At 37.6% G+C, this 26,522-nt stretch overlaps 1 protein-coding gene across 1 annotated transcript; it reads left to right on the top strand.

The window, feature by feature from the left end:
• The first annotated feature begins 1,032 nt into the window (after window positions 1-1,032).
• On the top strand, window positions 1,033-25,493 carry LOC145778892 (adipose-secreted signaling protein-like). The gene is made up of 4 exons (XM_082590480.1): window positions 1,033-1,192; window positions 7,554-7,657; window positions 11,450-11,581; window positions 24,893-25,493. Exons 1-4 carry the CDS (start codon window positions 1,059-1,061, stop codon window positions 24,988-24,990), a joined length of 468 nt encoding a protein of 155 aa, XP_082446606.1. The 5' UTR covers window positions 1,033-1,058; the 3' UTR covers window positions 24,991-25,493.
• The last annotated feature ends 1,029 nt before the right edge of the window (window positions 25,494-26,522 follow it).

The raw sequence follows: 26,522 nt of genomic DNA, 5'->3' as shown, positions 1-26,522 counted from the left end.
ATTAAGTTGCTGGGAGTCGGTACAACTTGGTGAAGTTTAAGTTATCACAAGATAAAGCTAGAACTTATTTTGTGCTATTGTTTAATTGATTCGTGTAGATGTATGATCGTGCTTTCCAACGATGGCAAAATTGTTAAAATCCGAGCAGAAACGAGAAAACTACAGCAAGTTTAGTGGAAACACTATTTACCGATCACAGCAAACAGGGGGTGGCTTATACTGAATAAGGATCGATTCGCCTTTACAACGCATTGGAAAAAAGTGTCGTCCAGCGGCTACGTTTGAACGACGATTGCCCGTTTTGTAGATAAGATATAAACCTGAAACTTTCCACGTGCATAAAGCAAGACATACTCTTTGCAGTTGCGTTACATTGGTATTTTTATTGTAAAAATTAAAATGCGAGCAGAAATTAGATAGCTACAACACATTTAGTTGGAAACGTTTCATATTTTTATTTTTAAAGTTTAATGGGTAAATTTTTAGTGGAATTGATGCAATTTGGTAATTTTTTCGTCATTCTATGTAGTTATATTCAACACTCGACGTTGGTCTAATGTTTTTATTGTAAAAACTCAGTAAAATTGTCAAAAAATCCATATCCATTCCGCCGCTTTTCAGCATCCTTTTTTCACCCTTTATGTAGTAGTTGCGTCCGTTTTGTGACGTCATGTTGACCAGGGTGGCGGATTCTATACTTGCACCCATTTTTTCTGATGAAACTATTGACTGAATGACCGACCGAATTGACTATATTTTATTCGGACATTTTGACTGAATTGATTATATATTTTTTCGGACATTTTGACCGAATTGACTATTTTTTTTCGGACATTTTGCTAAAAAATCGGTCAATGACCGAAAAAAAAACAGTACAGCATGCATATTTGGCTCTATATGCATACATACGGTACGTTTTTAGTGTCACTGTCATGCGGATGTAGGACTTGTAGGTTTAATTTTGTTGCTTTCAACATTATATACTATTCTCTTACAGTGGCATTCTTAAGCAGATCTACAGTATAGCTTGTTCACTGTAGAACATAGGTTAAAACATTATGAGTCTCGAAAAAAAAAGAAGTGTTGGTTTTGCTTCAAGTTGTACAGAAGACTCATCTATCCACGTGAAAGTAAATTCTTCTCAGTCAAATGTGGTAGATGTTCAATTAGGTTTTTTAAAGGTGCTTCACAGGTAAGCTTCTGTTAAAATATTGTATTTTTATATGTATGGTCAATATAATAAAGTAGGCTATATATTTCAGCTTTGCAAAGCTATGATACTTCATGAGTTGGTCTTTATTAAGCCTTTAGAAGCATATCCTGATATTCAACAATGTCTATTGGTTATCTGTTCTTGGTAGACATGTAAAAAAATTGTTTTTTTTTTGTTTTAATAAAAAAACGAGCTCGTTTTTATCATTTTTTTTTTTTTTACCTATTTTGAGATTAAATGTCACAATATGCAGCAATTAAAGTAAACTCATTGCAATAGCGTCTTTTTCAACAAACAAACAGTCTCATAACTTGTATAACTTATTTCAAATCAGACAATATATCTGGTATATTTTTTCATTGCAATTTTGTAGACCTCAAGTCTCAACACACGAGTCATAACGATGCCTTTTTATTTCACAAAAAATCTTCACAAAAGCATCCCAGGCACTCAGTTCTTTTTCATTCATACAAGATGGGAAGTTTGGCTCATTGATTAATTTTCTGATTTGAAGCCCATCAAATATGGGGTCTGCTACTATTTGGTGAGTTCCTAACCTCTAACCCCAAACCCCTAACCCTAAAACGGCAATGATAATTAGGCTACGGTACCCAATAATTTAAAAAAAAAATTTGAAAAATACCCCGTTAAGGGATCGGACTCACTGAAACGGGCCATTCCGTCAAATATGCCGGCTTTTAACTTTTCAATTTTAATCCAGGAAATTTTGTGCAAATATATCTGAAACAACTTCTATCTTTGTCGAGTGCTTTTTTGCTTCATTATACCCAAGTTTGCTACGTAAATTATCATGAAGATGAAAAAGCATTACTGTGCTTGCAACACCATCATTATTATTATATTAATGTGAAGAGGATGTAACACAATTTTTAATCGTTCCACCAGAGAATAAGCTTGAACATTTTTATCGCCAGAAATCATTTCACTTCTCATAGGCCAATGTTTCCTTTTCCAATGCTGATTTCTTGCCCTGCTGTCCCACAAACAAAGAAAACAAGGAAACTTTGCGTATCCACCTTGCATTTCAAGCAGACATCCAATCATTTTCAAATCAACGCAAAAGTTCAATTGTGTTCATAATATGAAGTTTTTTCCAAAACAAATTTGACTTCGTTATACTTTTCTTTGAGAGTTGTTGAATGTCCAAGTGGTACAGATCCATAAACATTTCGATTATGCAATAAAACACATTTTAGACTTTGTTTACAGCTGTCAATAAAAAGTCGCCAATCTTGAGGATTGTATTTTGTTACACCAAACTTTTAAAGAAGACCTTCCACATCGGTACAGTATACAGTATTATTTTCCTGGGAAAAATACGGCAAAAATTCGACATGGCGTTTCCGATAGAAAGTGATTACAGTACCTGGTTCAAAGATATTTTTTTCTTTGAGTCTTGAAGCCACTAACTCAGAAGATTCCTTTGATAAATTTAAATCCCTCGCCAAGTCATTAAGTTCTGCCTGAGAAAAAAGTTGACAAGGTAAAATAGCAAGAGGAAATTCGATTTCAGCAAGGGTGGAATCGCTGTCAGTGGAATCTTGCTCGTCTTCGCTGTCAGGAAGTAAATCCAATTGTGGCAACCCTTCGAAATCAGGAACAGGAAGTTTTTCTCTGTGTAGCACTGGCCTGATTGCTGAAGCTAGGTATGAATATTGCATTTGCAAGGAAGTCCTATTTTTCCTGTTTATGCCTTTTATGTTTACTGCACAAAAATATTAGTTGCTATTATGATCTTTTGGTTCACGCCACACCATTGGAATAGCAAACTTTAATCCTTTTCTTCTTTTGTTCGTCCATTGACGTCAATGTACTTTGCAAGTTTTGCAAACAGTGTCGAGAGCCCAAGACTTATCTTGATCCTCCAACTTCACTTTAGTAAGCAAGATAAGCATGCTTTACAAAATCATCGGTTGGCTTTCTATTGGGCTCTATGTTCTATGTAGCAATGTAGCAGAAAATATTTGTGTTATTGAGACAACGTCTTCTAGATGTTGTAGCCATAAGCGCGCTAGATTCCCCTCCTCCCAAAAAAAGCACCATTATGCTGTCTTGATTTGCACCAACCAGGATTTAACACAGAAAACAATTATCTTGGCATTGTTTGCTTTCATTGAACATTTGTTTTAGAATGTAATGCAAGAGTAATACTAAAGGTTGTAATCCCATAATGACAGCATTAAAACTATTGTATTTGTGCTACTTTGTAGGGCAATTGTAAAAAATTCAAAATCACTGTAACTTAAAAAGTTGACCTGATGAAGAAAAACTAATTGTATCTTCGGAATCAGCGCCCCAAAGTTAGTCTAAATCAGTTCAAAAACTGCCGGCACCAAAAATTGTGTCGGCCAGTGTTATCACTGCAAAAATGTGGTCAAATCTAAACATTTGACTTTGAGAAAGTGCTTTACTTGCTCACACAAAATGATAACTGAAAAATTATGCAACACAATGGGTCAAGTGTTGAGAGGTAAAATTAATTGTTCAGAGAAGAAGGATTCGAGCATGTACTTTTTTGGCACGTCAGTTTTTCAATAAGGTTCTTAGAGGGTTTTTAAATTCGGTTTCCAATATGTCTTCAGTTGAGGAGCCTGATTTTAATAACTTTCTAACACTTTCGTTTATTGGTCAAGAATCCAAACGTTTTGCCACAAGTTTCTCCAGATTTGTGAAATTTAACATTAACATTTTTCCCCTCTATAAAACATTTAAAGCTGGTGACTATTTTCAGTTGAAGTCTAACACTCCTTTTCACCTATGTTCAAACGTCAAGTATAAGTTCACTTGCTAACATAGTGCGAGTTCAACATACATTGGTATAAGCATGTGACATTTGGTAATGAGGGTGGGAGAATATTTGAATTTAGCTAATTTTAATAAAAATAGTGCAATTAAAAATCATATTAGAAACTGCCAATTGCGTTCAAATAAGAAACCCTCATTGGAGTCTTTCGAAATTGTTCGTTAATGTTTGTCCGGGTTCGACACCAACATTCACAACGCATTGATCATCAAATCTTTCAACCCAGGGCTCAACAGACAATCATTTGCTGGCGGAGCCTCCAATCTTTCAACCAATTTTGATTGAACTGTCACGTGTTGGGCTTCTTGTATTCTTGCTTTGTTTGTGCCACTATCTCGTGTTGTGCTTCATTCTGTCCATCTTATGTAATTGCCTTGAATCCTTCTCTGAATAATTAATTTACCTCTCAAACACTTGACTCGTTGTGCTGCGTCATTTTTCAGTTATCATTTTGTGTGAGCAAGTTTAGCAGTTTCTCAAATGTTTAGATTTTCCATATTTTTTCTGTGATAGGCCTACTGTATGATTCTTTAGTAGATTTCTTTCAACATATTTCTCTTCTCAGCTTGAAAAGGGCTGTATGACTAGCCAAAAACGTTCGTTTATTGTTTTTCGTTAAATAATGATGTTAAATTAGGGGTAGGGGGTAGAAGATCAAATTCTTGAAACCAGCTTGCCTATTGCTTATTAGGACCAAAATAACATAAATAAACAAAAAAAATCAAAAAAAAAATTTTTTGCTTAGAATTCGCCATCTGCACCCCTAAAAACCCGTCGAAAACCCCGACTTCACTTAAATGAGCATACCTTTCTCATTTTTAGGGTTATTTTGGTCAATGAAGACTCTATTTTAGTTAGAATTTCCTCTAGAAACTGATTAAGTTACTTAAAATAAGAATTTCCAAAGAAAAGAGTTCAAAAAATTAAAAAAACACTTCATTTTAAATTTTTCGATGCAAAATTTTATAATTTTTTGCTAATTTCTTTGGCTATACTGCTCAAAAATTAGTAAATGACCCTAGAAATCCAAGCTATTGATAAGAAGACTTCATTCCATGCACATTTGTTGTGATTCCCCATGACTAAAACTCTTAAAATTAACATCATCATCATATAATCATCATCCCTTCCACCTTCTTTGTAAGAGTCACACTGTAGAAGCGCAGGATCGATCAAACCTTAAAGTAGTGTCAATGATTTAAAAGAAGGTTAATCAAGGAGCTATCTTTGAAAGTATCAATCCAGCACTTAAGTCATTCTTCCGTGGTAAAACTGCAATCGTTGAGGCTGGAATTGAAGCGATTCTTAACCTTGTTACTCATAACAAGTCTGCAAAGTCATCCTTAAAAGCAGATAATTATATTTGATCACATATGTGAATGAGAGAATGTAGTGAAACGCATGTTTTTATACCAGCAAAGAAGATTTGCAATAGTTGGTAAAGCTGCTGCTTCCATTATCAATGCAAAAGACATTCCGCTGATGCTTTTTGATGAAGTAGACAATACAAATCAGTTGGTTGAGGCCTGTAAGGTCTATATGGCAAGCGACCTTTTCATGACTGAACTAGAGGTCTTGGCTTTTTTCAACTACCATGTTACCTTCCCATTTCTCAACTGCATTGAATGTAGCTCCCAGAGTGATCTTCTCCAAATCCTTCCAAGCCTATACAATCACCTTTTAGAGAATCGTACCGACACATTGAGCAAATTTGAGGTGCAAATCCATGGTGTTCCACCTCCAATGATGACAACTGATCTGGCAAAAGAAATTTGTGGAATGATGTGTTTATCTGCAGCTGAAGCAATTAAACTACAATGTGGAAGAGAGTATGGCTTTGCTGATGAAGGTGAAAAGTTGAGACTAACGGATCTTTCTCAACTTGAAAGCCATGAGCTTGAAGGCCTTCCTAATGAAAATGTTGTCACTGAGAGAGATTTTTCTCACTTTGATAGAGAAGCAAGAGTTGCACATTGCAGAAACCGCAAATTCAAAGCGAAGAATATCAGAAATAACATGATTCTCTACAAATCAGAACCCAAGGAACTGTGGATAAGGTCTCTTGCAAAATTTGTGGAGCCCTTGCAGTACGTGAAGTGGCTTGGACAGATGCTCAAAAAGTGAGATTTAAGGAGAGAGTTGAGATGAAGCTGGCAATTGCTAAAGGATTTCCAAATTATCCAAACAAACTTTTGAACCACTGCAAATCATCGGGCGGGCCATGTACCTCTGTTGATGGGCTCTATGATGTCCTGCAGAAAAAGCCAGAAATCCAAAAGGATATCATCAAATACGAACTTGCCTATTCTGTCCATATTCACAAATTTGATAAAGCAGCAAAATCAGATTTGTTTTGGCTCAACAAAATTACTCATGAAGAAAAGTTTGAAAACTTCACCATTTTGTTGGCAGGAGATGATACCAACACATCAAGCAGTACTATTTGTGATTTGCCATCAAATGATGATGTTTTGGATGCTATGAAAGACACTGAAATAATATGCACGTCAAAGAATAGACAGAGATCTGATCTTCAAGTTAATGAACTTTGTGTTTGCGCATGGCAGAACAATACTGATCAATTTGTTTGGTACATTGGCTATGTCAAAAAGATTGAGAATGACAACCATTTGATTGATTATTTGCATCGCTCAGCAAGTTCTGATCTTAAGTGGAAATATCCAGATCATGAGGATGTTGAACTCACAGAAGTCTGTCAAATAGTTCCTTGCTCTGTAAAGGGTATTTGGGACACTTCTCCTGATGCAACAAACAAGTCATTCACATTAAAAAATGTGAAGGAAATTCGTAGTGCATCCAAAAGCACATTCAATAACAATGAAACCGCCATTCTATGATTTCGCCATTCAATGAAACCGCCATTCTATGATTGTATACGAGTAATGGATTAAAAAATGTTTAAGTCACTGTATTTACAAAAAACACCATGCAAAAACTTTAAAAATAGGAAAATTATTCACAACAATTCTTTAACAATTACATTATTCATTCAATGGGAGAGCAAATGTGAAAAAAAATTCTAAAACTTTTTTTTTTACTTTTTTTCAAAATTATTTTTTGTAAATCTATGAAAAATAGGGTATTTTTTAGTTGTTTGGTCTAAAACATTAAATTGTGCTTAATTTATAGTTTTTGAATGGCTTCTCTGACTAATTCTAATAAGACTAGACACCTCATAGACCAATATAGCTCTAATATTGAAGAAAATAAGCCCGATTTCATAAAATTGTCAGTTTTCGGGGTTTTTGGGGGTGCAGACGCTGAATTTTGACCGAAAAAATTTAAAATAATTTTTTCCTGATTATTTGACATATTTTGGTCCCAATAAGCGATAGGCAAATGGGTTTTGAGAGGGTACCCATAAAAAGGGCCTCTACCCCCTACCCCTAGTTAAATGAAGTGTTGTTGCTGACTTAATGTCTGTTTATTTTTTAATGACATACTTCAATTGCTACATCAGGGTGCTAACTGACATCTTATGTTTTTTCATTTCAGTTATTCAATTAATTTTACTCTACCCAATGTTATTGGTGATGTAAGGTCACTTTGCTGTTTTGCACCTAGTGTTGGAATTGCAGTAAAAGATGTTCACTTTCGAAGTAAGTACTTACTAAGTAGGCTCTCTTTTATGTGGCAGACTTTATTAGCATAAGTTAACATTATAATACAGCATTAACTGTTAAGTGCGTATATATTAGGGTGGTTCAAAAAAATCAATTTTTGAAAATTGTATGGACTACCCTGCCAAAAGTTTCCATTTCCAGAAAAAATAACTTGTGTAAAATATTTTTGAAAACTATTAATGTTTAGGTTTTTTTTTACCCCAGTTTTGGGGTAATGCGTTTATTATATCCGTTTTGATCTGGTCATGGAAAAGGTATGGAAGTGTAACGAAGAGTAGGCTAGTCTTTGCCCAGGATGCAGATATAGAGATTAGAGAATATAGAAACTTATTTAAACATGTATTATATATATATATTATACAAGCTAGTGTGGGAGTGTTCAGAGCCGGAAACAAATTTACAAATGTCAATCAATCAATGGTTTATTTTTGTCAGCAACAGGAGCATAGCACATGTTTGAAATATGCAAAATGTCCCGGATAATTTAAATCCGGACATCTCCATTTTCCCAGCATGTGACGTAATATCTGTTGCAACCATGCTGCCTCTTAAAGGCAACAAATGGCAATGCACTAACTATGATGCCATAGTACGTCTTGCGCGCACTGGTCACGCAGAGCAAGTCAAAATATTTGAAGACTTTGTTAAATCATTTTAATTCCTCCGTGTTGTTTTTGTGTTTCTTATGCTGTGTTGTTCGTTTTAATTTCTTTAATGAATTTCTTTTTTTTCATTGTTGCGTTGTGCAATGGTGTCCGCCCCGATAGCTCAGTTGGTTAGCGCGTGACTTCTGGAACCAAGAAGCTTCAAGATCAAGCGGCGCTGGTTCGACTCTCGGTGTGTGCTCTTGAGCAACGCACGTTAAGGGCTGCTCTCCTTTCAGCGGCATCTAATGAATGAAATAATTCCCTGGCAACAAGACTTTAACAATCGGAAACTTTACTCTGTCCATCTCGGTGACCGGGCCTGTGTCAGTGATTCAAAGCCTCTACAAGTATGTGTAACTGCCAGGATTAAGCTCTGCAAGAAGCTTTCCCAGTCCAAGGATAAAGATTCAATCAATCAATTGATGAGTAATGTCATCACTGCTATAATTGCAGATCCGCGGTAATTTATACTAGAGATGTACCGATACCAATATTTTGGCCGATACTTTGGTGTTACAAAAAGAAGCAATTTTGGTATTTGCAAGGAATTATATCAAATGCTAAGTTTTACCTTATTTGCATAAATCTCTTAAAAAAAGCTTTCAATTGGCATAATTTATTAAAGATTCAAGAATCCAATCTTAACCGCATTGCTGTGTCATAATAGTAGGTTTTAGTAATGAAAGGCCACCGTAATTGAGGATTGGGGTATAAGGGAAGAAACATTACCGTACATTATAATTGGGGTTTCTGAAAAAAAATGTTTGCGCAAACTCTCCAAATAGGCTATCATAATTGATAATAAGATGTAAAATGTAAACCAAGTGATTTGTGTAGTCGTACAAAAACTATTCGACAAGTAATGTGCAACCTAAGGGCGCTTTTCGTTTGGTTGAAAAGCTTTTGCCAAGCCAAGACTACCCAGGTAGCAAAAATGCACAATTCTGCATCGCTCCCACCCCGCCAAACGCTCAAAACCCAGGCAATTCGGCTGCCCCCAGCAAGCCGGCTCCACCAGTCGGCGAATTAACTTCCACTCTTAGCCGCAACAAACTCACCAAGCCCAAACAATGTCACGGCAGAATAAGTAGGCCCAAAAAGAAAGCAATGGGACCACGAATCCTCACCAAACCAATCAAAATGGTCCCGTTGCGCCCAAGATGACAACCTCATTGTGAAGAAAGGAGCGTCCCCCCCCGGCCACCAGCACAAGGCTGAGCACTCACCAGCACAGCGAGCTGCTGTGACCCACCAACCACAACGGTGCAGCTTCCACACTAGCCATTTCAATTCTTGTCGATGTCAATTCTTGCTACAAAATGGCTGCCGAAAAACATATAGTTGATTGGATGGTCTAAATGGCTAGCGTGGAAGCTACATCGTTATGGCCAGCGAATCGCAACAGCCCGCCGCACCAGTGAGCGCCCAGCCCCATGCCGACAGCAGGGAAGGACACTCCCCCCTTACAATGAGGCCCCATCCCAGGCGCAACAAGACCACTTATTGATTAGTTCAGTGAAGATTCGCAGTCCCACCGCCGCCGAGCCCACCCACTCCGCCACGACTTTGTTCAAGCCTGGTGAGTCCACCACAACGAAAGGCGGAAACCAAATCATAAACTGACAGAACCAGCCCACCAAAAACAACCAAGCCACACGGGTCCCTCAAACGTCCAGCAACGCAAAAACGATGCAAAACTACAAATTTCCGCCACCTGGGTAGTCTTGGCCTGGTTTTATCCTCTGCTGAGAGAAAAAAGAAACACAAATGATAAATATTGGAGAAATTGAGCCTCCTTCACAACTTAAGAATCGAACAACGCAAAACTGCTGAAACAAAACGTTTTGTTTGAGTGAAAGAATCACTGTAAGCAAACAATGCCAAAAGGTGCGCGGCACTGCGCGCATGAAGTCATGGGAGTGTGAGGTATCAAAAATTTGAAAAGGTTGTTATTTTTCTACTTCAATGTGACGTTAGTTACCACTTTAAAAAAATCTATATATTTGCTTCTGCAGAAAATCCGCAGCAAACGCCTTTTTTTACGTGTTTAGTATCGGCCACAGTATCGGCCAAATTTTGCCGATACCGATACTTAAAAAATGGCCGATATCACCGATGCCGATACCGATATATCGGGACATCTCTAATTTATACATATTTTCCTACAGACCAACATCCTTTTCGGGATCTATTATGCCAAGGTTTGTTTTTTTTTTTTCGGATGAAACTATGTGAAAATAATCAGTAGGTATGCAGGAGCTAACCATGCCAAATGGAAGCAAATTTATTCCAAAATAAACGTGCAATTGCAAGATTTGTTGTGTCCACGAATTCCCCAATTGCGCATTTAGGGATTTTTCTGCTTCCACGAAAATCCTGCTCCGAATTCACAATCTTCTTCCGAATTTCCGAAGTTGGTGGAGTTTTCGCCTGAAATAAATTGTTTTGTAAAGTAGACGCAAGTAGCTAGAAGTGGATTACCACCAAAAAAATATATCTTCAGAATTAAAGAGTGGGTGATGAAAAATATTTCTTGTTTCAGAAAAAAAATCGTGCTTAGGGGAATCACTTATACTTATGCAATGCACCAATATGAAACCAATGATGTAACACCAATATGAAACCAAAACATTCCATAAAATGCACTTTTTTTTCTTCCCCAAAATCAATGAAATTTATTGGGGTAAAAAACACCTCAATAATAATCTACACAAACATTTGGAGGCCCCAGTCTTTGTTGCATCAAGTAGCCTCACAACATAGTAGCCTACTCACAATATAACATTTAAACATTCACACTACCTATCACTAAAACTGAGCAAAAACCTTTAATAAATTTCTCCAAACCTTTTTTTTGCACCCTTTGCTGGCCATATTTACTCTATTTAACATATCTCTTCTTTGTCAAATCCAATCTTTTTCCTATACCCCTCAAAGTATTCACCAGAGACCACTTAAACAGAAACTAAAAAAGTTGAGTGAATATCTACTCATTTTAGATGTAAAATGGTAAGTGTTTTTTTTCAACCTCAACCTTTGTTTTTTTTTATCCCACTTAAGTCTAATACTAAATAATTAGATAATAATCTTTTTTATTTGTTTGTGATGTTATTTCTTTCAGACGAGGAAATTGCTGTTTCGTTGGAGTACCAGTGTGAACTTAAGGAAGGTGTAATCACAGAAAGTTTTGTTTTAGCATCTGAAGCTGACCAGACAAAACAAATGAAAGTTATTTTGCATATGGAAGTTCTGAGTAAGAATATATGATACCTACTTTATTGCAAGTTTTGACAGTAAAATATACAATTCGTTACTATTAAGCTGAACTATCATAACTCCACAAATGCAGTTTTGAGAAAATTGAATTTTAAAGTTCATGCTGTGTTTGCTCATTGTTTGACCTTTCTAAAAGTTCTTTAACAGAAAAACATAACAACTAAACATTGTTTTTCATCGAGTTTTGTTGTTGAAAAAAAAAAAAATTCTTTTTTGCAAAAATTGAACATTAGAAAAATGAATATGGACATACGATAGTTTAACAAAACAAAAAAATTGTCAAAATGTAGTTACAATAATACAGCAAAATTGTTGTGCCTATGCAAAATAAAAAGAAGAATTAACTAAAAGAAAAGGGACTGTTAACGTGAACCGTGTAAATTACTTTCAGAGCAGAGTATCATAAGTCTCCCATGTTGTTTTATTTTTTTTGCAAAACTATCGTACCGGTAACTCTCATTCAAAACTAAAGTAGATAGAGTTACGATGCTTTAATAAAATAAACTGTAGTCTATAAAGATACCAAATCAATCAAAAGCGCAATATTGAAACATTTGAACTTACGATAGTTCAGCTTATTAACGACGAATTACCAGTATGATGGATCAGTGAAAGACTCACATGCTTAACTCTATCTAACATTGCACTGCTGCAGTTCTGGTAAACTTCTTATCATGCTATTGTTACAAGTTTAGTGGGCACTGAACGCCTGGGTACTTTTTGAGTTCAGAACTTTTAACTGTAGAGGGTGGTAAAATGTGATAAGTGGTGAAAAAAGACTACTAGTAAAGTTTCAAGAAATTATTACAACATTTACTACTTGTGCTGGAAAACAGTTTTAAAATTCACAATTTCAACAAAATGGAAGTGGCTGCGTTTATGCGCTGTAAGTGTAGCTGTTTCCTGCTAATTTTATGCATTAACGATGCTTTTACTGTTATTGTAAAGCATGCAATTGGAACAATTATAATATAGTGCTTCACTTTAAAGTCCAAATCTAAAATGTGGCTATCTTATGCCATGTTTGTGAGTTTTAGTACCAAGCTTGAAAGTTATTTTCCTCTTATTAAGTTGTTGGTATGATGGTGAGCATAAGTGCATGAAAGCCCAGTATGAAAAACATTAACACAAACAATTGTATGCAACGGCTCTATCTATGCATGACGCAGTAAATATAATTACTTCAAAACAGAGAACTTTTTGACATGTAGCAATGTGGATTGCAATTTCAAAATTTTGGTTTTACTTGAAAACTAAAAGGCGTACGTCGGTACGGTACTGCTTTTATGTCCACAGAATGAATGCAGGAAAGATACCCTTTTGGTGATTTTGGTGGCTTCTTCAGGTTTCTAGTTGGTGTTTGTCGGAAGTTACACAATTTTATATGTGTAAGAAGTGCTGTTCACCCCCCAAAATTGTATTGGCCGGGCATGCTCAAAACATTGCAAAAAAATTATGTTTTTATTTAGCTTAGCACTCTCGTAACAATGATAATAGGAGTATAAACAATAAACATGTTGTTTGAAAAAAGGTCATAAAAGGTAATAGCCTAATGTTTAGGTCTACAATAGCAAGTTTTTGTAATGTAAAGGTGGCCCAGCAAAGTGTGGACTAAGTTTCATATTGCAGTAAATTTAAGCACATTTCCCGACTACTAATTATAATATTTGTATTTATTACAGGGTTATAGTATAAACATTAATCATCCTAGATTACAAATTTTCTGGAAAATTATGGTGACTTTAAATGAGATCATTGAAATGCTCTGTCACCTAAAATTGAAATTGATCATTGAAAGAGGCTATCACCTAAAATTTTCAAGATTTTGAAAGAGATTGTGAGTCGTTCTTGTGTATACAAGGCAGTAAAAAAGTTCAGAGAGACTGGTAGCTGCTTACCAAAGGTCAGGAGCATCCCAGAGAGGTATGTAAGAACCGATTTAGACTCATTAATAGGGTGTAAGACTTTACACACTTTTTTTACAAATTGCTACCGGCCAGTTATTGTGGTTTGCAAAATGACCTAACTTGATCAAGGGGGGAAAAAATTTTGAAAAAAAAATCATTTAAGCAGGCCACGCTCCCCATTTTTGTGGCAAAACCCCAATAACCCCACTATTTGCTATATCTCATCCCACGATGGAGGTAGAGAGCTAATTTTGCCACCAAAAGATGCAGAATACGAAAGTTTATATCCAACTTATCAATGTAGGTACCATAGCCCTAAACCCTTCAGTTTTTTCTATAATTGAGAAAAACTGTTTTTGACAGTAAACTTTGCATCTTTCGTAACCAAATGCTTGTATTTCAGATCATGGCTTAGATGAATGTCCCATTACAGATAGCCTTTATTCAAACTCACAACTGTGTAACTAGTACAGTCATTGAACAGAAGATAGTATATTGTTGTTCTCAAACTTTTTCACAGAATTGAATCAGTATAATTTTACAAGTGTCCTTCACTAATATACAGCACTGGTATACAAAATTTTATGATGTTGATCTCAAAATTGATTACAAAGATGTAAGAAGTCGAATAATGAATTTTCCCCAGGTCACCAAAATAATGCTTTTAAGCTGGTTAAGTAATTACCTCAGGTTTTAAAACTGCTGGTGTTAAATATCACATCAAAATATACTCAGCAATATGTTTGTGATAGAAACTCTTTCAGCATTACTTAAATGTATATACTAGACTAGCCGAATCGGACTGTAGCCGAATAGGGAACTAGCCGAATCGGACTAGCCGAAACAGGCCATTTCGCCCCTGCACAGACCATTGGAGAACAAAGGTTATTTGCTCTTGTCCAAGGTCTTCAAGAGTTCATCCAAAAGAGCTAAAACTTCTTTTAGATAAGCGCTCAGAACGTAACATGATGATTGGTGGTGTTGATGTGGCTGTCAGTCACAAAAATTTGAAGCAAATACAAAACAGAACTCTCAGAACTTGCCATAAACACGCTAGTGATGAGTTTGATCTTACTAGTAACAGTGATGAATTAGAGACATCCTTTGAAGAGGAAATGCCAAAGTCATCATCCAGTGAATTTGAGTGTATGAGTGGCAGTGAAGAGGAAATTGCTTCAACATCATCACACCTTGTGAGTTCTAATGTTTGTAAATTAACAGACCAAGGACTTGCATCCCAGTGCCGTACAAGGTTCATCGGTTGTCCTAAAAATGAGAAGCTTCATGAAAGCATGTAATGCTTCTGAGCCAGCGAAGAAATGCTTCATTGACCACAGTGAGAAATGGCTGAACCCAAAGACAGCTGCGCTGGGTGCACTGCATGCCAACATTGATGTATCTAGGATTTCAACAGCAAAAAAAGCAGACACCAAAGCTCTGTTGTGGTCAAACCGTCCGCTGGCAGCATTTATGGATGCAACTTCTGCATTTTCACCATATCTGACAGCAGGGAGTAAGGATGATTAGGAAGTGTTTCGAAACAACAATACTTCTTGTGATCGATTGATAGGCCACGTGAAGGAAACAATTAACAGCAAAAAGATCCGTGACACAAGTGATGTTGACATAAAGACAAAGAGTTACATTAACAATGCATACTATTCGCAATGAGAAATTAACAGGACAATGTACTTTGTCTAGCACAGTGGTTCTCAACCTTTTTGTCTTGGTGGGACCCCTTTTGGTGCCTTCGAAGCAGTCGCAGACCCCTAAAAATTTCTATTTGAAATTTGGTATATCGCGTCTTATGGAATCATATGTTATATAAGTTTTGAAGGAACACACTGAGAAGAATTTGCTGAATTTGCAACGCACTTTACGATTGATGAAATTATGTTATGACTTATGAGCTATAATTTGTTGGCACACAGGATCAAACATCAGTAATCTATATGCTGAGGATGTTTTTCTATAAATTTTATCAAAAGTTAATAGAATACTTGTGACCGTGACAAAGAATTTCTCTCTTTTTTCATTTGTAATCAATGTTAATTCGTTATAATCACAGTCATTGCAAAAACTGTGAGTTGCATTTCCAAGTTAATCATTGATCAACAATCTGCTGTCTCAAAAGAATTAAGTTGAACATAGCCAACATTGCTTTATTAAAAGGTTTAAGTCATTTATATATGATATTTTTTAGTTAAAAAATTAAACCTTTGTGCAATGTTCTTTGCAATTTTAAACGACGCACCAGTGGGTTGCAACTTACAGTTTGAGAATCACTGTAAGCTAATACATAAACAATGAACAAACAATTTTTAAATTTCGTAATTTATCAATCATGCTGAAAACTCGGAAACTTTCACGGACCCCCTGAAATCACTTCACAGGCCTCTTGGGGTCCGCGGACCCCCGGTTGAGAACCACTGGTCTAGCATGTATTGTATAGTTTTGTGTTGATTGTTTCCTGCCTCATTATTGAATAAAACATCACTGTTCTTATACAGCTTACAAGTTTGATTTAAAGGTTATGTTTTTAATGACTGAATGACAATCGTGCAAGCCAAAATCTGAAATACAAGCATTTTGTTTCAAAAATGACAGATTTTACTCTCAAAACAGTTTTTCTCAATTATAGAAAGAAGTAAAGGTTTTAGGGCTATAGCACGTTCAAAAGTCGGATAGAAACTTTGGTATTCTGCATCTTTTGGTGGCAAAAGCAGCTCTCTATCTCCACCAGGATACGAGATATAGCAAATTGTGGAGTAATGGGGATTTTGCGACAAATACGGGAAGCGTGGCCTGCTTAAACAATATATTTTTTCCAAAATTTTTTTTCCATTGATCAAGTTAGGTCATTTTGCAAACCACAATAACTAGCCAACAAGTAAGTTGGTCGGAGTGTTACACCCTACTCATTAACTAAGAAGTTGAACACTAGAGAAAAAATGCAACGGAATTCTGGAAGGAGCACCAGAAAACTTGCTAAAGAGGCGCATGTTAACCATTCAACCAGGCCTCGAAATTTGTACTTTTTTTCGGCGGTCAAGCATGTCCTACCGGACTGGCCGTTTCAGCGGACATTTAATATCTCAACCGGACATATTTTTTGCATGTAGATTTTGCACAAAATCACACTACAGTATTGTGTAGTCGTGTTTGTAGAAGAAGATTTTCTACAACAGAATAACTCTGCAATGGTTGATGGCTTAATTAACCCGGAATGGCCCGTTTCGGTGAGCCCGATCTCTTAACGGGGGATTTTTTCCATTTTTTTTAAAATTTTGGGTACCGTAGCCTAATTATCATTGCCGTTTTAGGGTTAGGGGTTAGGAGTTAGAGGTTAGGAACTCACCGAATCGGACTCACCGAATAGTAGCAGACCCTAATTAACCGACCCTGAAGTATACTGGAGCAGATTGCTTGCAAATTAATCAGTGCGTTAATGACATTCGTGTAATGACGCAATAAACACAATTGAAAACAACAATCCAAATTTCCTTATTACAAAAGCAACTACGATCACTTATTCCGTGGTTTTCGTATTATAGAATCGTTGTGCCAAGCGATTACTGCCGGCGCGGGGTCGTAAATCTCCAGCTCAGGACCGTCCAGACAAATGCGCATTAGTGAGTAGTGACTCAATAGTGTTAGCCCTCAAGGATGTACGCCAATCACCCAATATTCTTTTTAGCAAAGAAAAACACCTCTCAACATGCGAGGAAGACGATGGCAGTGTTAGTAAAATCTCAATAATATTATGCAAAATGTTCAAGAAGGACAAGTGTGTCTAACACCTTCCCTTCCGTGCAGAAATTCTATTTCTATGTAATGGTGTCAGACAAATGTGTCTAACACCCTCTCTTCTGTGCAGAAATTATATTTCTATCAGTATCAGCGTGAATAAGGTCGCCACATTCGCCTAAGCATGTGCGGAACCCAGCTGAGACTTGCTTCTCTGTGACGTTTCTTTTTAACAAACGATCAACGTAACGCAATAATCCTCATTGTTAAAATTAGAATACATATCCTGCCGAAAAGTTCAGACAAGTTTATTTCAAGGCAACATTGCAAGGCGTTGAAAAGATGTAAAAATGGCTACTTTTGCCATCAGCTTAGCCACGCCACTCTAATGTGATCTTTAAAGCAATTGCCTGTACGGTACTATTATTGTTTCAGCTCTGTATTTGTTCGTGTTAAACAAACAATTGTAACAATTCAAATATAAAATACATTTTTGCTGCATTAGCTCTATTTTTGTCAAGAATTTTGCGGCGGTCGTTTATGACCGACCAATGAGTCGGCTTCGACAGACATTCGAGGTCATTCCGGAGGTCATGACCGCCGGATATTTTGAGGCCTGATTCAACCATCCAGAGGGTGCTGGTAAATTACCAAACAACAACTTTTTTCTGATGCCACAAATACTTAAGAGGTTTGAAAGATCGAAGATTCTTCTGAATAAGCTCCTTGATGTCACGTAGCCACAAGTTTTTTTGACTGATTAGAAATTATTCACCGTTTAAGCCATACACAACATCCAAAAAGATCGGATTTGGATTGAATCTAAAGAGCCAGTGCCTGTTGAACGTCGAACTTCATTCAGGGGGCAAAAACCAGCTTCGGTAATGGTGTGGTCAAGGGTTACATCTACAGGTCTCGAAACCCCTTTGATTTTCATCGAGTCTGGTGGGAAAATTAACCAACATGTTTATCTGTAGGTAGTGTACCGGTAGTAGTCCAGTTTTAATCCGGTGATGTCCCCGTTACCGAGCGTGACCGGATTTTCCTCCAAGTGCCGCAATCGCATTTGCACCCTGCCTCCACATCGATATGTCTAATTTATTTGAAGATGTTAAAGAAGGAAGTTGTTCCTTGGGTGAAGAAAGTCACTGGAAATGAAGGAATTATGGCTTCATATGGCTTCAGCATCTCTGCTATTGGTCCTTCAGGAATAATAGCAGAGATGCTGAAGCCAACAGGCGAAACTGGAGTTGCTCTTATACGAGATCTTGTAGAAGCTATTGTTAGCGAGGGTCGTATACCAGCAGACTGGGAAGAAAGTTACATCGTCAATATCTATAAAGGTAAAGGGGATGCCCTTGATAAGGGTAATTACAGAGGCTTGAAGCTGCTTGACCAGACCATGAAAATACTTGAGAGAGTGACAGAACAATTGATTAGGCAACAAGTACAGATTGATGAAATGCAATTCGGCTTCATGCCAGGCCGAGGTACAACTGACGCCATCTTCATCATCCGTCAACTTCAAGAAAAACACCTTGCCGTAAACAAGACTCTCTATATGGCCTTTGTAGACCTAGAAAAAGCCTTTGATCGAGTGCCAAGGAAGGTGATCTGGTGGGCCATGCGAAAGCTGAGTGTTGAGGAATGGCTAGTACGGATAGTACAATCAATGTACCTGAATGCTCGGAGCTGTGTGCGTGTTGGGGATGGGCACAGTAACACTTTCAAAGTAGGCGTAGGTGTGCATCAGGGTTCTGTATTGAGCCCACTGCTCTTCATCATTGTCCTGGAGGCCCTGTCACTCGAACTGCGCACAGGCTGCCCTTGGGAGCTGTTGTATGCGGATGACCTTGCCATTATCGACACCTCATTGGAGTCACTAGTTGACAGAATCGCCGCCTGGAAGAAGGGAATGGAAGCAAAGGGCCTAAGAGTGAACATGGGTAAGACCAAAATAATGATCTCTGGCATCAACCAGAACTCCCTAAGAAGATCAGGAAAGCACCCTTGCTCGGTATGCCTAAGTGGAACCGGTAGCAACTCTATCTTCTGCACCAATTGCTCCCACTGGGTCCACAAAAAGTGTAGTGGAATTAAAGGGTCACTCAGACCGGACCCACACTACTCATGCCCACGCTGTCAGGGCACAGCAAGACCAATAGATGGCAGGCCGGTAAGCGAGGTTGAGATTGAAGGTGGCACACTTGACGTGGTAGCTGACTTTTGCTACCTTGGTGATACCATGTCTTCTGGAGGGGGGTGTGAGCATGCGGCTATAACTCGGTGCAAGTCAGCCTGGAAAAAGTTTAGAGAACTTCTCCCTATCCTCACAAGCAAGCAACTTCCTGCTGCAACCAGAGGACAAGTTTACTCCAGTTGTGTGAGGAGTGTCATGCTCTATGGCTCTGAAACGTGGGCTACTTTAGCAAGCACCGTCAAGCGCCTACAACGTAATGACAGAGCGATGGTAAGATGGACCTGCCTGGTCGGGCCTGAGGACAACATCCGGTTTGAGACTCTGCTATCAAAGCTCAAATTAAAAGACATCAGTGAAGTCCTCCAATTAGGCAGACTGAGATGGCTTGGTCACGTTGAGCGCAGCTCAAGCTGGATCTCACAGGTCAGATGTGTCAACATCGCAGCACAGCGGGGTCAAGGTAGACCAAAACTTTCTTGGGAAGAACTTGTAAAATGTGACCTTGTAGCCCTGAACATGGACTCTGCCAACCCAATAAATCGCGAAGTGTGGAGGGTAAGACTTCGTTCTCGACAGACAGACAGGCCACACCCTCGACATGAGGATTAATTCATGGCCTGTATAATCTAAATTAGTTGATGATGATGATGATGATGATATGCACTTCAGCAGGATGGAGCAACCTCTCACACATCCAGATTGGTCCAGGACTAGTGCAAAGACAATTCAAATCGTTTTGGCCCAAGGAATTATGACCTCCGTCTTCTTATTTAAATCCAATGGACTTTGAGATATGGCCTATTTTGCAGCAGAATTCCTGCATTGTATCTAGGGGTGTTCACTGTTCAATTTTGATTATTTGAATATTCGAAATTCAATTTATTTTCGATTTCCGAATTTCGAATATCACAACTATTCACCACACTGCAAAATGTGATTTTATTGAAAGAAACACCATAAAAATTCGCTAGAAAACACGAAAAAAACCCCATGAAAATTTGTGAAAAAAGAACAGAAAATAACGTCTACAGCTCCAGGCCCAGGTTGGTGTTTAAGAACACAAGCTGATCGACATGGTCACCCGTCAGTCGGGATCTCAGCTTCGTGACGGTCAGGCCAGCTTTTGAAAACGATTGCTCCGCTGGAGCCGAGGTCGCTGGGATCACAAACACCTTCTCCGCTAGCTTTTTCAGCAGCGGTAGCTCGCCTTCGTTTGCTCGCCTTCGTTTGCTCGCCTTCGTTTACTTTTCACCAGGAAAGCGGATCAGCTTGCCCAGAAGCAAGCTTCTGCTTCATAAAATAGGAAACTCGTTTGAGATTGAGCTGATTTCATCATCATCACTGTTGTTGGAGTTTTCCGTCTGGACCCTGCCCATGGAGAAGAGTTCTGTCAGAGTGGTCTGACGTCTTCGCTCATCGCCTGATGGCGTCGCCTGTGTTGGCTCAACGTCAGGGCTATCCGAATCGGAAGAACTGACACCTCCCGTTGGCTGCACGCGCGTGGAAGACAACAACGTTGCGCACGACTTTTCTCAACGCACGTGTGCAGGACTGGCCGTTGGACCCACGAGAGCGTGTGATAGTCAACGTGATCGACGATGCGCATGCGTCGAAGTCTTTTTTCGCTTGCAAAATGCGACAAGACAGATTTCGCGTCACTTGCATTACTTTTAACTGCGTTCAGCCGAAAGGGCGGCTATAATTTCGAATATGTCCGATACGAAAACGAATTTCGAATATCACCTTAATCGAAATCGAAATTGAACACCCCTAATTGTATCCCACTCAAGTGTTGAGGTTCTGAAGCCAAGACTGACCAAATTTTTGCAGAAGTTGGTGTTGAAAATGTGCGTGCCACTTGTAATCAGGTGATCCCTCGTCTCCGTCAGGGTATCAAGGAGAAAAGTGGATATGTTGAATCAGCGGCGCAACTAGCAAAAAATCAAAGGGGGTCGGCAACGAGAGAAAAAACTAACAATTGTTTGTAGAAGTGGATATATCACAGTTAGATTGTTAGAATATTAGCCTAGTGGTCACAGCGGTAAACCATAATCTCTTCGTGGGAAAATTGTAACATAAGATTCCCGAATCCGTTCGTCTGTATGTATCGACCGAAAAAGAAACACTCCTTGAAACGTCTATTCAATAAGTGTATTCCTGTAAAATTAGCCCGCGGCTATCGAAATGGGGTGCAACGCGATACACCACTAAAAACTGTCACTACGATACAGATTACTTGGATAAAAGACGGAACTTTTGTCCAGTTAGCAAGCACTAAGCAAACAGTTAAATGTGCGGCCAACTTTCAAACAATCATTTTACGAATGACCAGAATAGATAGCAATATCTCAAACTCACATATGCAGTACTGTGACGCAATAATGAAAGACAATTATGAAGTCATTCAAACAGGTGTTTAAAGCTGATGTAATATTTCCTGTTTAAACATGTTTCAAACTGAAACAGGCCCAAACAGGTTTGACACAAGTCTTATGAACGATGGTGCAATTTTGGCACATTTTCTAGCAACTTCCATGACGTAATATTCAGTAGACTTGAACGGTTTTTTATATGACGTTTGATTAGGTGAACCATTGTCTGGAACACCTAGTGTAAATTGACAGCGCAATGATTCAATTCTGTGACGCGCGAAGCAACCTTTTTCGCTTTGGCTGCGCTTGCTACTCACTCTCAAAAAAAGTTTCCCGCGTTTTCGAAATTAGGCAGCAAATTGTTTGCTCTCCAGGCCCACATTTTAAAAAGTAGTCCACACAAGCTTAGGGCCTGGATTAGGGTGATTCATAAATTGATTCTTTTTTTTAATTTAATGGGGCACCCTCTTGTATCGTGTCAATACCTGAAAAAATAATCCTGTCAAATTTTTAGGGCAATCGAAAGCATTTTTAAGGTTGCTACCGACTTTGAAAGCTGCACATAATACACAAATGGGTCATTCCCTGTCAACTCAACAGGGTGTGCAAGCTCGACCGTCTTAGATTTTCTTGAAATTTACACTAAAGTTTCATATTGATGTATAATGAACACAAAAAAATTTCAGCTCATTATCTCAAGACGTTTAGAAATTACAGCCCTTCAAAAGTCACCAAGGTCCCTCAAAATGTGTTCGCATGTACAATTGTACATTTTCCTCCATGTTTGGGTCTTCATAACTTTTAATCTAAAGCATTTACAAGGCTGAAATTTGGTATTCTGATTAAGAAGCAGCCCTAGTTTTCATATCTACTACTAAAATTGCTAATTTCCAATTAGTTTTAGATATAGAACTTTTCAAAAATTGAAATTTTTTACATTTGAAAATGTTTTATTAATTTTTGATGTCCGCTATCTCCCAAACCAATAATCACAGAACTACCATTTTGCATATCATTAATCTATACTAGTTGATAATTAACCCCCATGAGACTGACACCAAACAAATGTAAAATTATTGAAGTTTGGAGGGTGCAAAAATGAAGCCCGAACCATCTTTACACCCTCCAAACTTCACTAATTTCACATTTGTTTGGTGTCAGTCTCATGGTGGTTAATTATCAACTAGTATAGATTAATGATATGCAAAATGGTAGTTCTGTGACTATTGGTTTGGGAGATAGCGGACATCAAAAATTGATAAAAAATTTTCAAATGTAAAAAAATTCAATTTTTGAAAAGTTCTATTTCTAAAACGAATTTCAAATTAGCAATTTTGGTGGTAGATATGAAAACTAGAGCTGCTTCTTAATCAGATTACCAAATTTCAGCCTTGTAAATGCTTTAGATTAAAAGTTATGAAGACCCAAACATGGAGGAAAATGTACAATTGTACATGCGAACACATTTTGAGGGACCTTGGTGACTTTGAAGGGCTGTAATTTCTAAACGTCTTGAGATAATGAGCTGAAATTTTTTTTGTGTTCATTATACATCAATATGAAACTTTAGTGTGAATTTCAAGAAAATCTAAGAGGATCGAGCTTGCACACCCTGTTGAGTTGACAGGGAATGACCCATTTGTGTATTATGTGCAGCTTTCAAAGTCGGTAGCAACCTTAAAAATGCTTTCGATTGCTCTAAAAATTTGACAGGATTATTTTTTCAGGTATTGACACGATACAAGAGGGTGCCCCATTGAATTAAAAAAAATTTCAATTTATGAATCACCCTAGCCTGGATACACGTCAAGTTTGACAAGATTGTAAAAAAAATTTAATAGCCGTCTTTTTGATACCAAAATTATAAAATTGGTTTAAGAATGTGTGAAGTTGCGACCATACGAAGATTACAAATCAGACTTGCCTAAAGCCAGCTGCAGTTTCGTTTTGTGGGTTAATAAGGTTGCATCCTAAGTAGGGATGCCCAAAGTAGAATTTCGAATCCTTAAGATTCGAATCCATCCAGAATCGAATCTAAAAACCGCTTTTTTATCGGGTAATTGAATTCGGAAATATTACGGAGAAAGGAAAACAATTATAAAAAAAAGAAAAAAAAAAGTTTTGAAAAAATGCTCTGCCGTCCGCAAAACGCCTGCAAGTCACGTGCGTCGTGATTGCCAATCCGTTTCTGCATGTGATTAACAGAGGTCCCTTACATGTGTGCGCGCGCATGTGTTGTTTTGAGAGAACAAAGCAGAAGAAGAAAACGATTGAACTTGAGAATGACAACTTGTTAAAATGATGGCTTTGTAAAGCTTCTTTTCATGCCGTTGTAAGCGTAAAGCTGAGCCGGTTTCCCGCACTGAAAGTTTTACTATCCTGGAAAGTCAGCCATTTTGTTTTTATGACATCATATTGCGTGAATAAATGACGGTCTGTTAATATTTTGTATTGCGGTTTATGCGACTTGAGCGTGAAACAAATTTGGTATGCATAGAACGTAGCTTGAACTGACACACATTAAGTAGTAGGTAAGTCTTAGTCTATAGTTAGTCGTCTGTCTTCTTGAAGTTGCAAATCTTAAAGGGGCTGTCATGCCGACTAGACGACCCCCCTAGTTGCGACCCTGTGTTGAATGTTATTATAGACAATAGATTTCTCTTGTTTTTTCACCTTCATATAACTGAAAAAACCTCACTTTCTTTTGTCCACACTTCGCTTGGTCACACTGTTTTTTGCAGCTAAATTATTTATTGGTTTACTATAAGTTTATTTCACTTGCGTCTTTCGCAAGTAGTAAATGTCTTTGGATTTGGGTGAAAATTGGTCAAAAGTTTTTTTATTGAAAGGAAAAGAAAACCACTTTGTACATTTACATTCACAACAGTGTTGCCTAATATTACAAAAATATCCCACTTGAGCTCGTTGTCATCAAACATTATTTTAAACCTATTAGTATTTGTAGCATAATCAGAACCTCCTTAAAAGAATAAAACATGATTGCCAAACTGCTTCAATGTTGAAAAATAGTTTGCAGCATGGATATTTCTGTTTTCTTTCAGAAAAAGATCAAGGAACTCCTTCATTGAAAAATGGTGTCAAATGCATTGCACGACATTTGGATTATGATTCCGAGCAGAGCGATTGGCAAGGTTTTTAAAGCAACCACCTACATTTTTATGGAAAAGCATACAGTATGTAGTTGCTTAATCCATAAAATTTGCAATAACTATCAATCTACATCGCCAGCAAGTGACAAGATTGTTGGCACACATTGAAGAAGGTGTGTAAAATCGATCCAAAGACATTCAAAGGTTATCACAGCAATTAGATAGAATTTTGTGACATTATTGAAAACTAAGAAAAACAGTTGTTTTCAAAGTTTTCACTTACACCAAATTATTATGAGTACTTTTATTCTGACCAAAAAGAATTTTTTCACTTTACATTATTGAAAATTGAAATATTTTAACTCTATTTCACATTGTTCAATTCTAAAGGTTTAAAAATTTTGGCTTTATATTGACTTCTAAACTATTTCAAAGAGTTGCAGTGCGTACAAATGAAGTACACAAATGTGGGTACTCTACTGCAGTGTTTTTCAACCTTTTTTGAGCCACGGAACAGTTTATGCATTAAAATAATCTTGCGGAACACCAAACGAAATTTTATAATGATGCAATAATATAAACAGCACAACAACAATTTATTGGCTGTCAGCTTTCTCAGTGCGATATCTGGGCCTGTTTGGATGAGCACAAAGCTGATATTCGGGCAGGAATTGCAGAAAGACAAACGCGAAGCTCTTCCTCAACAGTTCTCAATTTTTCTCGTTTTTTAACTTTTATAGCAGTCATGCTTGCAAAACTCATCTCACACAGATAAGTTGTTGAAAATGGAAGCAAAGTCAAAATAGCATTGTTTGCCACAATAGGAAACTCCTTGGAAGTCATCACCCAAAAACGTTCCAAACGTAGATCGGAAAATCTCAATCTTAACGTGCGATCTTGTCTAAGTTGAATAAATTCTTCTTGCTCCTGTACAGTCATGACTTTGTCAAAAGCTGTTGCTGAGCTGTAAGGATCCCTGACCCAGTCAAAGCGTTCGGTAGGAGCAGAAGGGAAATAAAAAGACAGTTTCTCCTCGAGAGTTTTCAAATAATTAATACAATAATTTTTGATATTATGATGCAATAATTAAAACTTTCTTCGTTTCAACCTGAAATGCGCTGCTTTTTGCGATCGCGAGTGACCTTTGATCAGCCTTCAGCCGGCGAGAAGCGCTCGCTGTTGTCATGGCCTGTATTAAAGAACGCCATGAATAATAGCTATTTGTGCACATTAATTGTGTCAAAGGAGTGATTTTCGGCCGGTGTTCCATGGAACACTAGTCAAACTAATAAATTTCTTGCGGAACACCTGACGATCTTTCACGGAACACCAGTGTTCCGCGGAACACCGGTTGAAAATCACTGCTCTACTGTATAAATCTAACAAAAAATTGTTACTTTGTTGGCTTAATAATGACAGGCATTGAGTAGGCTATAGACCTTAAAAGCGACTGCTTTTTTAATTCACTATCAGGCCAAGCTGGGTTTTTTCTTTTGCTGAGACTTTTTGGTCATTTGTTCGATATGACTTGAAAAAATTTGATCATTTTTTAATTATTTTGACCATTTTTTATTTTTTTCGG

Source organism: Aplidium turbinatum, chromosome 10 (assembly GCF_918807975.1).
Source record: "Aplidium turbinatum chromosome 10, kaAplTurb1.1, whole genome shotgun sequence".
In the NCBI taxonomy this organism is placed as follows: Eukaryota; Metazoa; Chordata; class Ascidiacea; order Aplousobranchia; family Polyclinidae; genus Aplidium; species Aplidium turbinatum.
The sequence above is the reverse complement of the archived record's forward strand: the minus strand, read 5'-3'. Positions and strand labels throughout refer to the sequence as shown.

Excerpts from the sequence above, each read along its gene's own strand:
- LOC145778892 (XM_082590480.1), top strand. The coding sequence starts at position 1,059 with ATGAGTCTCGAAAAAAAAAGAAGTGTTGGTTTTGCTTCAAGTTGTACA. Across the intron at positions 7,658-11,449 it reads AAAAGATGTTCACTTTCGAA|ACGAGGAAATTGCTGTTTCG; the intron begins GTAAGTACTTAC and ends TATTTCTTTCAG. Across the intron at positions 11,582-24,892 it reads TTTGCATATGGAAGTTCTGA|AAAAAGATCAAGGAACTCCT; the intron begins GTAAGAATATAT and ends GTTTTCTTTCAG.